The sequence below is a fragment of the Mobula birostris genome, chromosome 7 (assembly GCF_030028105.1).
Source record: "Mobula birostris isolate sMobBir1 chromosome 7, sMobBir1.hap1, whole genome shotgun sequence".
NCBI classification, from domain to species: Eukaryota; Metazoa; Chordata; class Chondrichthyes; order Myliobatiformes; family Myliobatidae; genus Mobula; species Mobula birostris.
The window spans coordinates 126,757,011-126,773,190 of NC_092376.1; the positions used below are offsets into that span (position 1 = coordinate 126,757,011).

The 16,180-nt window shown below is 39.7% G+C and overlaps 1 protein-coding gene across 1 annotated transcript in view; it reads right to left on the bottom strand.

The window, feature by feature from the left end:
• Window positions 1-16,180, bottom strand: part of ablim3 (actin binding LIM protein family, member 3) — a 323,415-nt gene that overhangs the window by 138,130 nt on the left and 169,105 nt on the right. Inside the window, exon 4 of the mRNA XM_072263720.1 lies at window positions 9,734-9,849. Coding sequence (XP_072119821.1) covers window positions 9,734-9,849 — 116 coding nt within the window. The remainder of the gene's footprint in view (window positions 1-9,733; window positions 9,850-16,180) is intronic.

Genomic DNA, 16,180 nt, shown 5'->3' on the forward strand with positions numbered 1-16,180 from the left:
TTCCACCCATACAGCTTCAGTAGATGAGCTCTCCAGTCTGTCCTGGCTGAACACCGCCATGATATTTTCCTTGACAAGTAAAGCCATCTATCGCCCTTTAATACTGCCTCCTTAATCATGCCCTAAGCAACAGAACCCTGGAACACTGAGCTTCCAGCCCTGTCCTTCCTGCAACTAAATCTCACTGTCAGCTACAGTATCATAATTCCATGCTGATTCATGATCCAAGCTTATCTGCCTGATCTACAACGCTCCTTGTATTGAAATAGAGGCAACTCAAAACTCAGAGTTTGTTAATATCTGCTTTCCCCAAAACCAAGCCATTGCCTGTCTTGGCACTAGGGCTCCCACCTCCTGCAACTAGTTTAAATCACCTCACCAACCACTCCCCAACCCGTCACCCCACAGCAGCACTCGCAAACATCCCTGCAAGGATATTGGTCCCCATGCAGTTCAGCTGCAAATTGTCCCATCTATACAGGTCTCACCTTCCCTAGAAGTGAGCCCAATAATTTGCAAATCTGAAGCCCCAGCTCCTGCAGCATCTCCTTAGCCATGTGTCAAACTGTATTAACCTCCTGTTTCTAGCCTCACTTGCACATGACACTGGTAGCATTCCTGAGATAACCACCTTGGAAATCCTGTCCTTTAACTTAACAACTATTTGCCTGAGCAACACACATCAAAGTTGCTGGTGAACGCAGCAGGCCAAGCAGCATCTCTAGGAAGCGGTACAGTCGATGTTTCGGGCCGAGACCCTTCGTCAGGACTAACTGAAAGAAGAGCTAGTAAGAGGTTTGAAAGTAGGAGGCCGAGGGGGAGATCCAAAATGATAGGAGAAGACAGGACGGGGAGGGATGGAGCCAAGAGCTGGACAGTTCATTGGCAAAAGGGATATGAGACGATCATGGGACAGGAGGCCCAAGGAGAAAGAAAAGAGTGAGGGGGGAAAAGACCCAGAGGATGGGCAAGGGGTATAGTCAGAGGGACAGAGGGAGAAAAAGGAGAGAGAGAGAAAGTATGTGTGTATATCGTTTCGCTGAACACCTATGCTCTGTCCACCAGAGAAAGCAGGATCTCCCAGTGGCCACACATTTTAATTCCACGTCCCATTCCCATTCTGATACGTCTATCCACGGCCTCCTCTACTGTAAAGATGAAGCCACACTCAGGTTGGAGGAACAACACCTTATATTCCGTCTGGGTAGCCTCCAAACTGGTGGCATGAACATTGACTTCTCAAACTTCTGCTAATGCCCCATCTCCCCCCCGTACCCCATCCGTTATTTATTTATATACACACATTCTTTTTCTCTCCCGTCATTTTTCTCCCTCTTTCCCTCTGACTGTACCCCTTACCCATCCTCTGGGACTTTTCCCCCCTCCCCCTTTTCCTTCTCCCTGGGCCTCCTGTCCCATGATCCTCTCATATCCCTTTTGCCAATCAACTGTCCAGCTCTTGGCTCCATCCCTCCCTCCCCCGCCACCCCCCGTCTTCTCCTATCATTTCGGATCTCCCCCTCCCCCTCCCACTTTCAAATCTCTTACTAACTCTTCTTTCAGTTAGTCCTGACGAAGGGTCTCGGCCCAAAACGTCGACTGTACCTCTTCCTAGAGATGCTGCCTGGCCTGCTGCGTTCACCAGCAACTTTGATGTGTGTTGTTTGAATTTCCAGCATCTGCAGAATTCCTCGTGTTAACTATTTGCCTGAACTCACTTTGCAGGACCTCGTCACCCTTCCTGCCTATGTCATTCATACTGATTTGGACCATGACACCTGGGTGCTCATCCTACCTTCTAGGAATGCTCTGGACTTGATCCAAGATGTCCCTAACCCTGGCATGTGGGAGACAATATACCATCTGTGAATCTTGTTTTTGTTCACAGAACCTCCTGCCTATTTCCCTTATTAAGAATCCCCTAATGTTACTGCTCTCCTCTTCCCCTGCCTTTCCTTCTGAGCCACAGAGTCAGACTCAGTGCCAGAGATCTGGTCACTGCTGACTCCCCCTGGTAGGTAATCCCCCCAACAGTATCGAAAGTGGTATACTTCCTACTTAAGGAGAATTGCACAAGTGTAATTTGCACTATTTACCTATTTCCTTTCCCTCTTCTTACAGTCACATTGCTACCTGCTTCCTGCAACTTCCATGTGACTACCTCCCTGAAGCTTTTAACTATCATCTCCTCATGCTCCTGAATAATCTGACAGTGATCCAATTCCAGTTCCAGTTCCCTCATGTGGTCTGTAAGAAGCTGCAGCTGGATGGACTTCTTCCCTGTGTAGTCGTTAGGGCGACCGGAGGCCTCCTTGTCTTCTACCTTCCACAGAAAATTCACTTCACTGGCTGTCATTCCAGTACTCTAACTATGCAATAAGAAAGAAAGAAAAACGTGATAGCAACCTCACCCTAGCCTCTGCCTTTCCTTGTTAATGTCTCAGTTCCCCAACCCAACAACGGCTGTTCTAATTAAACCTAACTTCTTTTTATTGGCCCTTCCCTAATAACCCAAACAATCTTAAGTGCCGCAGAAAGTCACGACAGTGCCCGCTTACATTTTAATACTGGAATATACACTCCACAATTGAGACATCGATAGCAAGATCCTGCTTAAATTTATTCTGACATAGTTGATATTTTGTATCTTTCTTTGAATAAATTACAGCTTGAATCAACTAATTATAGTTCTGCTTGAAATCATTTAGAAAACATGAATTGAAATTGCAAATGACTACATAAAATGGGTATGTTTTGCAATAAAGTGCAGATAAACACTACTCTCTTTAGTTTTGTTTGAAGTGAGCCATTTGGTGTTGTTTTTAAGCAATAAATGGAATGAACTCCTTCATGGTAGTGTGCCAACTTTTTATTATTACCATAGACCCAAAAGGAGGAATTGTATTTCTTAAAGTAGTGGAATTTTGTATTCACACATATATCAAAACTCATTAATGACTACTATCTTTTTCAATAACTTTAAATGGCCAACATAAATTATTGATTGTACCCAGAAAGCATGTTTTCATAACTTATATTCCAATTCAGAATATTCAAATAAATCCTTTAGCTGTCGATGTAGTCAATTGGAACATTGGCCTTCCAATCAGTGCAACAGGTCCAGATACTGACAGATTCTCTCCTACATGTAAGTTAAAGGAGATGGTGCTACTTTCACTGAACCAAACATTTGACATATACTAAAGTTTAATACAATCAGAACCTCAAGTAAGCCTCAAGTTCTCTTTCTCTCTCCATTTCCGGCTATGGGGATGACTAACACATAGGAAAATGGAAAAGGTACATTGATACAATAGGAGACGATTTTCCAAAGCTTGTAGATAAGCTCTGATCTGAACTTGTAATCGTTCTTTCTGGCATGGGAGTTTTTAAATAGCTGCATAACTGTATAAATGGATTAACAAATTCCCCAGTTTTAAAGCACATGTCTTGCAATGTTTTCTTTCTTGTTGCCAGGACATAAAGAGTTTGAACACTTAAAAGATCAAAATAAAAAATACATCTAATATACAGGAATCTTAATGAAGAGAAAGTGTGATAGTTCTCTCACAAAACTTGATTGAGGAAACAATGGCAACAGCTGTATCCTGTCCTGGCCGAAGCACACCCTATCAGTGCATGATCTTCACATGACCAAGAACATAACTGGCCTTTCCTTGGTTTCAGTTGTTAGGCAATGCAGGAAAATCCTCTCGCCAAAATCAGCGTTGAAAGTTTCATTTGAAAACAAAGTCAGCATTTTTTCCCTGTACTCAGGAACTTTAAAAGTAAACTAAGAATACGTTATTATAATTTATTTCAATGTTGCTCTTGGGAAATGAAAACTTTGTATAACCTTGCCTGAATTTCCATTCCAGTTCATGCATTGTTAGGACCATAATAATGTCTTTCCTTCACAAATTGTATCATGTTTTCATGTTTTTAAGCAAGATAATTATATAAATGCATTTTAAACAAGTAAACTAGTGAATCTACATACTTTAATAGTTTCAATGTTATTCAAACTACTAATTTGATTTGTTTTAAAATAAAAACAGCTAGAAGCTATTTTGAGCATTGTGGTGATATGCCATGCCAGAACGTGATTGGAGAGAGTTCTGAGCATGCGCAGAAATGATAGAATGATCAAGAAAATGGTACTGTAAAAACATGGTTTGGTTGTTGCTGTAAATAGAAGTTCTATATCTTCCAGAATATGATTCTGTATTAGTAACCCATGCTACGTATTAATATAAAGAACACAACATGGTGTCGGAAGTCAGTCTGGAAGACAACTTGGAGTTAGAAATTGGTCCAGAAGAATAATATGTTTCCTGACACGGTACAATCGAAGATAATGGAAAAGAGCTCAAACTGTTTTGGTGCTTGCTAACAGTTTTGCAAATGGAAGGTTTTCAGCCTCTACTGACACTTCAATTGTCTGGGAACGTAGCTGAGAACTGGAGAAAACTTAAGCGGTGTTTTGAAATGTATTTATCGGTGATTGATGCTGATAATAATTTAAGCTGAGAAGAGGTGTATAAGAGAGAGGTATTGATCGTATGGATAGTCATAGGCTTTTTCCTTGGGCTGAAATGGTTGCCACAATAGGACACAGGTTTAAGGTGCTGGGGAGTAAGTACAGAGGAGATGTCAGGGGTAAGTTTTTTACGCAGAGAGTGGTGAGTGCGTGGAATGGGCTGCTGGCAACGGTGGTGGAGGCAGATATGATAGGGTCTTTTAAGAGAATTTTGGTTAGGTACATGGAGCTTAGAAAAATAGAGGGCTATGGGTAATTTCTAAGGTAGGGACATGTTTGGCACAACTTTGCGGGCTGAAGGGACTGTATTGTGCTGTAGGTTTTCTATGTTTCTATGATGGAAAACCTGAAAAAACAAAAGCTGCACCTCTACTCCACGTAATAAGTGATGACGCAATTGAGGTATAAAATCATTGTATTTTTGAAAATGGAGATAATTTAAAGCTAAAATCGATAATGGACAAATTTGAAGCATTTTGTATACTTAAGTGTAATGTGATGTATGAGAGGCATATATTTTTTACATGTGCACAGAGAGCTGGTGAAATAATTGATCAATATGTTACTGAGTTGAGACACCAGAGTAAAACATGTGAGTTTGGAGAACTGACAGACTCTCTCATTAAAGACAGAATTGTTTGTGGCATTCTGGATAATGGTCTGAGAGAAAAACTGTTAAGAGAAGAAGACTTAGGCTTGGAAAAAGCCTTGATGCTCTGCAAAGCTTCAGAAACCATGCCATCACAGGCCAAAGACCTTTGCATTGAGAGTTGCAATGTAGACGCTGTAAAAAAGCGTGAACATATTAGAAAAAAATAATAAAACAACAACGAAACTGACAGAGAGCAAGATGTCATCTGAGAGAAAAAAAGCTATGTGATTGCTGTGGGTGGCAGCATCGGCCAAAACGGTGTCCAGAATATAGGAAAATGTGCAACGACTGCAGTAAGAGTAATCATTTATCACACTGTTGCAGAAGTGGAAAGAAAATAAAACAAGTAAATGTAGCGCTTGAAAATGAACTTGAGAAGCTTTATATAGATGTGCTTTGTGAAAACAAAGAAAGTAAGAATGACTGGACTATTCCACTGCAAGTGAACCAAAACAATATTTTGTTTAAACTTGATACTGGAGCACAATTCTTGCAGAACCTGAGTTTAGTGCATTGAAGCCAAGACCAAAGTTACATAAGACAAATATAAAAGTGACTGGGTATTCAGGTGCAGACATTCCAGTTAAAGGAATATGTGTGGCAAAAGTATCACACAAGAATATTGTGCACACACTTTCATTTGTAGTGGTGCCAAAGAATGTACAGTCAATACTGGGTTTATCTTCCTGCGAGAGACTAAATTTGGTGAAAAGAGTATTACTCCTGGACAGTGACACACAGCCAGAATATAGTGACTCGATGAAAGAGTATGAGGACTTGTTCAAAGGGCTTGTTTGTCTTCCAGTACAGCACATGATTAAAATTGCCACCCGTAGAACATTCATGTAGAAAAGTGCCTTTTGCATTACATCATCAACTAAAAACAGAGCTTGACAGAATGGAACGGCTAGGAGTCATAAAAAAATTAATGAACTGAATGAATGGTTCAATTCGCTTGTCATTGTTGATAAGAAAAATAGAAAACTGAGGATTTGCTTAGATCCAAGAGACTTGAATCGAGCCATTGAAAGAGAGCATTTCAAATTGCCTACTCATGAAGAAATTATGTCACAGTTTGCTGATGCAAAGTGCTTTAGTGAATTAGATGCATCCTCTGGACTCTGGCAACTTAAACAAGATGAACCGAGTTTAAAGTTGTGTACCTTTAACACACCTTTTGCCAGATACTGTTTTCTTAGGCTTCCATTTGGAATTGCATTAGCTCCTGAAATGTACCATAAAACTATTCACATGCTATATGAGCACATTGAGGGCATGGATACATCCATGGACGATATTATTGTTTGGGGATCAACTAAACAAGAGCATGATGCCAGACTCAGACAAGTCTTTGAGGCAACATGCAAGGCAAACCTGAAGTTGAATAAAGACAAATGTCAGCTAGGAGTGACTGAACTTACCTTTGTGGGTGATATCATTAGCAAGGAGGGTGTGTGTCCTGATCCATTGAAGGTTTCTGCTATTGAGAACATGCCAAGACCACAATGTAAAAAGGTTGTTCAAAGGTTTATGGGAATGGTCAACTACATGGGAAAATTCATACCCAATCTTTCGGAATAGCTTACTCCATTGAGGCAGCTAACAGAAAAGAAAAATGAATGGAGCTGGAATAATGAACAGGAGAAGGCATGGCAAAATCTCAAGAAAGTGCTCACTAAATAACCTGTGTTGAAATTCTATGATGCTGAGAGACCCATTGAAATCTCATGTGATGCATCTCAAGCAGGCTTAGGGGCAGTATTACTCCAGAAACATGATAAGGAATGGCTATCAGTGGCATATGCATCTCGTTCGTTATCTGATCCAGAAACAAGGTATGCCCAAATTGAAGAAGAATTGCTCAGCATTATGTTTGCTTGCGAGAGATTTCATCAGTTTGTGTAGGGGCAATCTATTGATGTTGAAACTGATCATAAGCCTCTGATTGCATTGTTTAACAAACCTTTAAGCGACTATCCTCTGCAAATTCAGTGAATGATGATCAAGTTGCAAAGATATGCATTGAATGTGTCATACACACCTGGAAAATTCATGAACACGGCTGACACACTTTTCAGAGCTGTGGATCCAACAACAAAAGACATTCACAGGGATGCTGTTGATGTTCAGGCATCTGTTGATATGATCATAGAGACTGTACCTGTTTCTGCTGAAAAGTTGGAATTGCTGTGTCTTTACACAGAGAAGGACAAAATTCTCAGTCAGTTAATACAAGTGGTGATGGATGGATGGCCAGATAATAAGCATGGCTGTACCTCAGTAGTACAAGAATATTGGAACCACAGATCAGAACTTTCTGCTGTGGATGGAATATTGTACAAAAGTAGCAGAATTGTGATTCTTAAAAGTCTCCGAAAAGAAATACTTGGGGAAATTCATGAAGCCACCCAGGTATTGAAAAATGTAAGAGAAAGGCTCGGGAAGTGATGTTTTGGCCCAGGATGAATCAAGAAATTGCAGAATTTGTTCTTCCTGCCAAATATACCTTAAATACCAACCTAGCAACCCTAAGGAGCCACTGCATCCACATCCTAGTCCTCAGAGACCTTATCAGAAGGTAGGCATTGATCTTTTTGTAACTGACAACAAAGATTATCTATTAATAACAGATTACTACTCATTGTATCCTGAAGTGTGTGGCCTGAGCAGAACAACTGCAGAGAATGTAATTGCATGCATGAAATCAGTTTTTTCGAGACATGGTGTACCTGATGAAGTTTTCACAGACAATGGTCTACAATTCAATGGTGAATGCATGAGACATTTTGCTCATGAATGGGGCTTTGCCCATACAACATCTAGTTCATTCTTCCCTCAGTCCAATGGATTAGTTGAGAAGTCGGTAGGAATTATCAAGAAACTGATGCACAAAGCAGAAGATAGTGGATGTGATTTTTATAAAGCCTTGTTAGCCTATCTGAGCACTCCACTTGAATGTGGATTTTCACCTGCTCAGCTCTTGATGGGACGCCATTTGAGATCCAATCTGCCAAAAGATGAGAGCCTTCTGAGAACAGAGGGAGGTGAACAAGTGAAAAGATGGGAAGATGAACACAAAGCAAAGCAGAAAACATACTTTGACTGATGTTCTGGTCCATTACCTGAACTGCACCAAGGAGATGAAGTGAGGATACAAGACAAAATGAACACATGGACACAGAAAGCTACAGTACTTGAAGAAGTACAACCCAGATCATACATGGTCCAAACAGAGGAAGGAGCAGTGTTAAGAAGAAATCGCAAAGACCTTAAGAAAGAGCCAATTTCAGAGTTTCAGTTAACTGATGCAGACCAGACAAAACATGAAAATAACAATGAAACACAAGAACTGTGTGAACCACTTAGAAGGTCTACTCGTGTTCATAAACCCCCAGAGAGAGTGATAGAGACATGTTAAGTTATGTATTTGCTCTGGTCAGTGCTGCTAATTGTTTTTCTCTTTAAGGAAAGGAAGATGTGGTGATTTGACGTGTCAGAACGTGATTGGAGAGAGTTCTGAGCATGCGCAGAAATGATAGAATGGTCGAGAACATGGTACTGTAAAAATGTGGTTTGGTTGTTGCTGTAAGTAAAAGTTCTATGTCTTCCAGAATATGTTTCGTTATTAGTAACCCACGGTATGTATAAATATAAAGAACACAACAGGCATGCAACAAAATGTTGCTTAATTTTCTATCTCTTTGCTGATCATTATGATTGTAAACATAAATGATTTAAAAAGTGCAACAATTGAGAAAGGAGGCCAATTACTGCATTCCTGATTGTGGCTCCTGCTTCAGCAGAGCTTCCCTTCACTGCACTGTCACAGGTGTGTGTGTGTGGTGCACTGCGCGCACAGTGGCTACGCAATGTGGTGGGATTGGGGCACTTGTAATCTTCTACCAAGATAGTTCTTTCAACTACTAGGTTGTGGCAAGTTGATGCTTCATCTGCTGAGTATTTTCAGCAGTTCTTGCTTTATTTTTGCTTTTCGTTAATGGTGCTCCACTCCATAGGTGTTACTGTGACAGGTAACGGTCCCTGCAGAACAAAGCAAATGTCTCCATATAGATGTAATTGGTACTGTTTGAGAGCTGATGCTTTCCCCACTGTGTTGTTACATTGTACTCATCACAATAAACATGATTAGAATACAAGTGGGAAATATCAGAAGGACTGATATATAGATTCTACATGAATTATGGAAAGTACCCAACAGTTTGGAGCACGTTCCTGCAAGTGATTACAACACAGAGACAGACAATCCATGGAGAAGCACTGTCTTCACAGTTAGTTCTGATAAACTGCTTTCATTTTAAAATATTCATATTTTCATGCTTGTTTCTTTAACTACATTTTTAAATCAGTTTACAGTCCAAGGCAAACTCAGTGAACATATTGCTCCAAATGCTTTCTTGAATTAATGGTTCTGTGTAACTGGAGAGATTTCCAGATGCAGAAGGAAAAAATGTTTAGTGAGATTGTGAAAAAATAAGATTACAAAGGAAACTAAATAAGCCAAAATGAGAAAATAAACTTACGACTTGGTCCATGAATCTTTATCGGCTCAGAGGCTGTAACCAATGTATGAGAACACTGCTGACAGACACAGTCCTTCCCACTGAAAGTAACACGGTCTCCAACTGGGAATGGCTTCCTACAACAATGACATTAAATACTGGTGAATGGAAGTCCATCCTTGCCGGAATGTCACTCTTTTAAAGCACATACTGACAAAAGTATTTCATCCCAAAATGATTTGAAGGTACTTACTCTCTTGCCATAACTACATTGTGCTATTTAACAAAATATTTAAAAAATTAATTTGCCATGTGCATTTTTCATCGAGTATATGAGTAATTAACATGTTAAGTATCCTGTTCGTAGATCACTTAAAACTATAGCAGTATTCATTCTGATGAAATCTGGTTGTTGGTCTCTTATGCAGAATTTTACAGTAAAGTGGAGTAATGATAAGCATACCACTCATACCATTCAATGTATGTGTTATCAACCTGTATCTGTAAACCAACCATTTATTATAGAACACATTCATATCACATCTACATCATCACAACAGAATCCACATCAGATGTCAGTTATTTGTTTTAATGTCTCCCAGTCATGTCCATTTCCCATTTTTATCTGCCAGAGGAATCACTCTCTGAATATATTAGCTCCTATCATTTAGTCCAAAGAGCCTTTAGATTGGAGTAAAGTACAATATATTCATCAAATTTACTTTTATCATTCCTGCATTATCACTGAGTGTAAATCCAGGTTCAGCGGCACTGTGGGAGTACCTGCACCAGAAGGCTGCTTTGATTTCAAAAGGCAGTTAACCACCATTCTCTCATGAGTAAATAAGGGATAGGCAACAAACAGTGCCAGTTACATTCATGTGGGAAGCACCACCCACAAACAGAATGTAAAAAAATCTTGTTTAGTATTAAGACATCTTTTAAAGCATTGAAAAGAAATTATCTACTGCAATCAAACAGTCAAACAGTCTGGGTTTAGAGTATGTTTATCTCAGCCACTCATTTACTCCATCAAGTAGTAATCTATTCCTTAAGTTCAATTTAAGCTATTCCTTAAGAACTCCTTATTTTACAAATCCGTCAGTGCTATGATTTCACAAATGAATTCCTCTTTATTTGATTTTAAGTATTTTCTTTCCTAACAGTTTTGAGCTCTGTAGTCTGCAAGATAAAAATTCTTTCCTGCAGCACATAACTGTTACTTACCATTTAATAGTTTAGAATAAAAAAAGAGGTGTTAACTGTGTCTCTGTGCGTATGTTGTCTGGTGCTCTATATCGTCACGTACTTTTACTGAAGGGATGCTTGCTGTTTGGCAGTGATGTTAATTAATGTGCAACAATCAGTATTTGAGTGCAATAAGCATTTCCTGCACAATGTGCACTTTAAATTCTGGGGCAGGCATGAAACTGAGAGCAATATAAAGGAGCTATCCCTTCCTGGACTGCTGTTGTATAGTGATGAATAAGTTCTCCTGAACTCATCCATCCCCCAGGTAATACTTCCTCTTGTTGGTCAGATATAATGATCTCTGACAGCACAAAGTCCTATTAGCTAATGAAAGAGTGTGGCACCTGTCAATCCATAATCTGATTGGAAATATGGCCTAAAGTATCAAATGATCATGGAACAACAGGAGATTATGCAAGATAATCTTGCCTTTCACAATTTAGCAGTAATGTCACAGATTTGGAGAAACCCAGGATTCAGGAAACTTTCATGCTAGTTCACTGTACACAGTGTGCATTAGAAGATCATATGTTTATGACCCTGCCCCAGACTGGAGTTGCAATGGGAATTGGTTTAATACTGTTACATGTACTGAGTTACCATGAAATGTTTGTCTTGATGTGATCCCCTGCAAAATTAAATTTTTTACATGCAAAGCAATTTCCAGATTTATTTTTCTTGAATAACATTTTCCTTCCAATTTGTTTTAAGGTTTGCCTTGGTAATCATGTGCAGCCAAGTTTGTAAAAGGACTATACCAAGAGAAGAATTGGGCACACGAGAAAGCTCATGACTGGAGGTAATCTCTGTTGCTATTTACAGGTGAATCTCAAAATCTCAATTACATTTTCATCAGTAATTAGCAAAATCTCCATCAAAAGATTTAAAAAGGAGTCAACTTATGTCCTCAGGAACAAATTTCATTTTAGTAGGTGGTTTCCCCTCTACTTATACTACCTCTCATAAATCTTTGATAGTATAGGATGGGAGATGGGCACTAACTTGTTGCTTCAAGTGATTCTGATTATTCTTAAGCTGTGATCTGGACAAGATGAATACAAGTTTGAGGCTACAAATGCAATTGATGCAGTCTGAAATTGAAATTTTATTTAAATATGATCATTAGGTGCAATTAAGCACCAATGAAAAATTGCATTTATGGTTTTCCTAACTGAGTCTTTTTAATTTATGATTTGTTGTGTATGCTGAAACACATTAGTAGACTGGTCAAAATTAAACTCTACTTGTACTTCGACTTCCCTGATAAATTCTTCTCATGTTTTGGATTTACATTCCTTATTTGAACAGCCTTTTAAAATATTTCTCATGCTGACTAGAAAGCCGTAAAAACTAGACTTATTAAATTATAACGAAATCCAGCAGCATACCACAGTAAATCATCATCTGGAAATATAACAATACTGCCTTTTTCAGTGATATTATTTCTGTATAAACATTTTAATGAGACAAACAACTCAGAGCCATGAATAAGAAACCGATAAGGAGCTTTTCAGGAGAGGCTGATCTAAATCCTAAACTGGGCGGGGGGGGGGGGGAGGGGTGGGCAGTCTAATCTGAATTGGACCTATTCCAAATCTTGTTTACTAAATAAATATGATTACACCAAATTCTTTCCAGCTCGTAACTCACAAATATGTTGTGTTTAATTCTAAATGTTTAAGGTATGCTCTATTGAATATAATTTTGTGACATCATCAATCTAGATTACTTCCAAGTACATATTTTACAATGTACTATACATTTCCCCCCCACCCCCATTGGCTCATGTTGATACTGAGGTAACATGCAGAATATAGAGAGTAAAGAGAGGAAACAGAGGGCTCCAGAAGGTGTGTGTGATTATTCTTTTTTATATTATGCACACACATAAATATATCAAGCAGTATTGTCACATTGAGAATGTAATGGGTTTCTCTTTTAAAGGGGAAAAATAGTGAAATGAGTTCAACACTTAAACGTTTGCCAAATTATCTGATCATCCATTAGGAAGGTTGTTCTTCAAACTTTATAACTGTTCAGCTGATCTGGGAGCCAGAGGAGATGTTGAATTGTATTCTGTAACTGGACTCATTTAATATCTCACTTGATGCCTTCTTAGTCTTCTTCAACATTTACATCAAGAGTATTTTCAAATTCAAAACCTCCCTGACCATTCTATTGGGGCTTTGTGCTGAGATCAATTGGTGTAGGTGAACCCTTGTGAATCTCCTTCCTATTCTTGAGACAATTTTTGAAGTTCTTCATTCTACAATCTCTGATATCTCATTTCTCAACTCTAACCAGTTGGGTAGTCTCAGCACTTCAATCTTACAGATAATCTGACCTTCCCCTTTTGAAATGTTATCAAGTTTTGCTTCAACTGCTTCCTTTCACTTCCCCTTCCAGATTCAGCTGAAGCAGAATCCGACATATCATGAATCTTCTATGCTTCATCACTTTTGCAGGAACGTGTCATGGAGTGCAGCTCAGAAGAAAATCTGCAAGTTTATGATTCACAGTGAGATCTTATTTGTATTCCGTGACTTTTTTTTGCAGGGTCTCATTCACTGTACCTACTGATTTCCCAGTTTCAATGTCTGAGGCTAGATAATAAAGCAATTACTGACTCCATTTTATTTTACAGAACATTCGAAATATAATAACAAAGGTTGAGGACATATTTCCAAGATGATCTCAACATGGGATATTGTAGCATACCCTCTGTGGTGCCATCAGTGGTAGGCATGACTCCATAGTCATTATCGTTATTTTGAAGGGCTATCCAGTAGTACCAGGAAGTTGTCCGCACTGCTCTCATAGTAGTCTGTGTGGATATGCTGGAATAGCTTAATGAGCCACTTCCACATCTGGCTCTCAATGGCTGCTTCCACAGATGTAGCAAATATTGGACATTTTGGAAATCTCTTCCAGATTGGCATTCATGGCAGGCCAACAGACAGATTTGCTAGCTACTATTGTGAATTATCAATATTGATGTATTAATTTGTAACATTCACCTTGCATTTGAGATTGCTCCTTTTTCAACTGTTGTTGCCAATGCATTAGTGCTTCACTCTCCATGCTGCTCAGCAGTTTCTAAATATTGTAAAAGTCTCTCCTTTGTGGCTTTCATTGCTGTTTCAACATTATGAAACTTAGTGACCTACATTTTTCTAGCCTGCAGTCCTGCATCCAACCTTGCACATTGATGCTGTACGTACTTTATTTTGCAGTGGAAACATTTCCCTGCTTAAAATGATATATACATAAAGTGATCTCGGTCACCTCCAAACTAAGTTCCCCTGCATGTTCTATCTTTTGTGACAAACCGATTTGTGTAATTTGGACTCTTGTAAACTGTACCAGAATTCCTCCTTTGCTATCATCATTTGTTCATGTACAGCATTAACACTCAAATCGTGCACCCACTGGAATTCTTTGGTGATTTTGGAAGGCATCCTGTTGACGTTGCATATACACATATCAATTGTTAGATTTTTGCACAATCATATAGATTGAATTTCCTTGTCTGTTAAATTAGATACAAACTTGTCTGCATTACTTGATTTGGGAAGGTTTCAAATATATAACTTTGAGGCAGGCTCTTCAATACAACTACAAAATCTCTATTGGTCTCATCTATATTGTTCAGTTCAGTTCAGTTCAGTTTTCGTTTACAGGTTTCCCCCGCCATCCGAAGGTAGAGTGTTCCTATGAAACGGTTCGTAAGCCGAAATGTCGTAAAGCGAAGAAGCAATTACCATTTATTTATATGGGAAAATTTTGTGACTGTTTGCTGACCCAGAAATAACCTACCAAATCATGCCAAATAACACATAAAACCTAAAATAACTGTAACATATAGTAAAAGCAGGAATGATATGATAAATACACAGCCTATATAAAGTACAAATACTTCCCCACAATCATTACTGAACTGTTCTCCGAAGCGAAAATCTCACGCAAGCGCTCTCGGCAGAAAATCTCACACAAGGGCTGTTGGCAAAAACACTCTCTCCAGTAACCCTTAAGCTATGAAGCTGCGAAATCATACCAAATAACACGTAAACATACACAGCCGATACAAAGTAGAAATAATGTATCACTTACCGGAATTGGGACAGCGCCGAGGTGGTGTGTTAGGCTGAGTTGTCGGAGTTTGGCTGGTGCAGTAGCCCCCACCCTCCGGGCTGCCTACCGATACTGCTCCGCGAAGCATGCAGGGATCCAGCGGTAGCCGGGAGGCACACAGCACATCTTTAAGAAAAAAGCGAAATAAACATGCTAACTAATTAGGTGCCGCCCGGCATGTAATTGTCGGCCCAGATCAGTGCTGATTGCCCATTGCATTGCCTCTGATCTGGGCTGACAATTACGTGTCGGGCGACACCTAATTAATTAGCATGTTTATTTCGGCTTTTTTCTTAAAGATGCACTGTGTGCCTCCCGGCTACTGCTGCATTCTCCGTGAATCGGTATCTGTCCGTGGCCTGGGTGTTGGGGTGGTGGGACACTGGGGTGTTGTCTGTTTCCATTAGAGCAGGCAGCTCATCTTATCCTATGACTGCCCACCTCGATGTCGAAGGTCGAGGTTCGTCATCTGCTGTGGCTGATGTGGAAAGCTTGCTTGACTGCTGAGCCTCGCGCATTTTTCTGTCATACAGTTCTTTGTAAGCACTCAAACCATCCTGCAAATATCCCCTAAACCGACGTACCCTTTCAAAATTAAAGTCGTACTTTATCATTGCAGCGAAAATCTCACGCAGTTGCTTCACGTTCATTTCGCTACTGCATTCGGTTTCAACTGTTATCCTTTCCTCTTGCAATTGCATCAGCTCTTCATCCATCAGTTCTTGGTCACGGGATGCCAAAACCTCTTCAACATCATATTCGTCAGCTTCCACAAGCCAAACTCACGTTGTCCTTACTTTGTTCACCACGATCGAAACGCTTAATTATGTCTAGTTTTACGCTAAGTGTAACACCCTTACGAGCTCGTTCAGGCTTTTCCGACACCTTAGAACTCATCTTGCAAACGGCTGCTCACAGGCACGTTTCAGCAATGCCGGCGAGAAAGCTGTTCCAAATCCCGGGGAGAGCGGCTGCTCGGGGTACGCTGCCTTTTATCGCGCGCTGATTTTTTTAGCGCACTGTTTTTTTTCGTAACAGTGAAAACACCTTCTGAAAGCGAAAACAGGGAACTAATGTAGGTCTTTT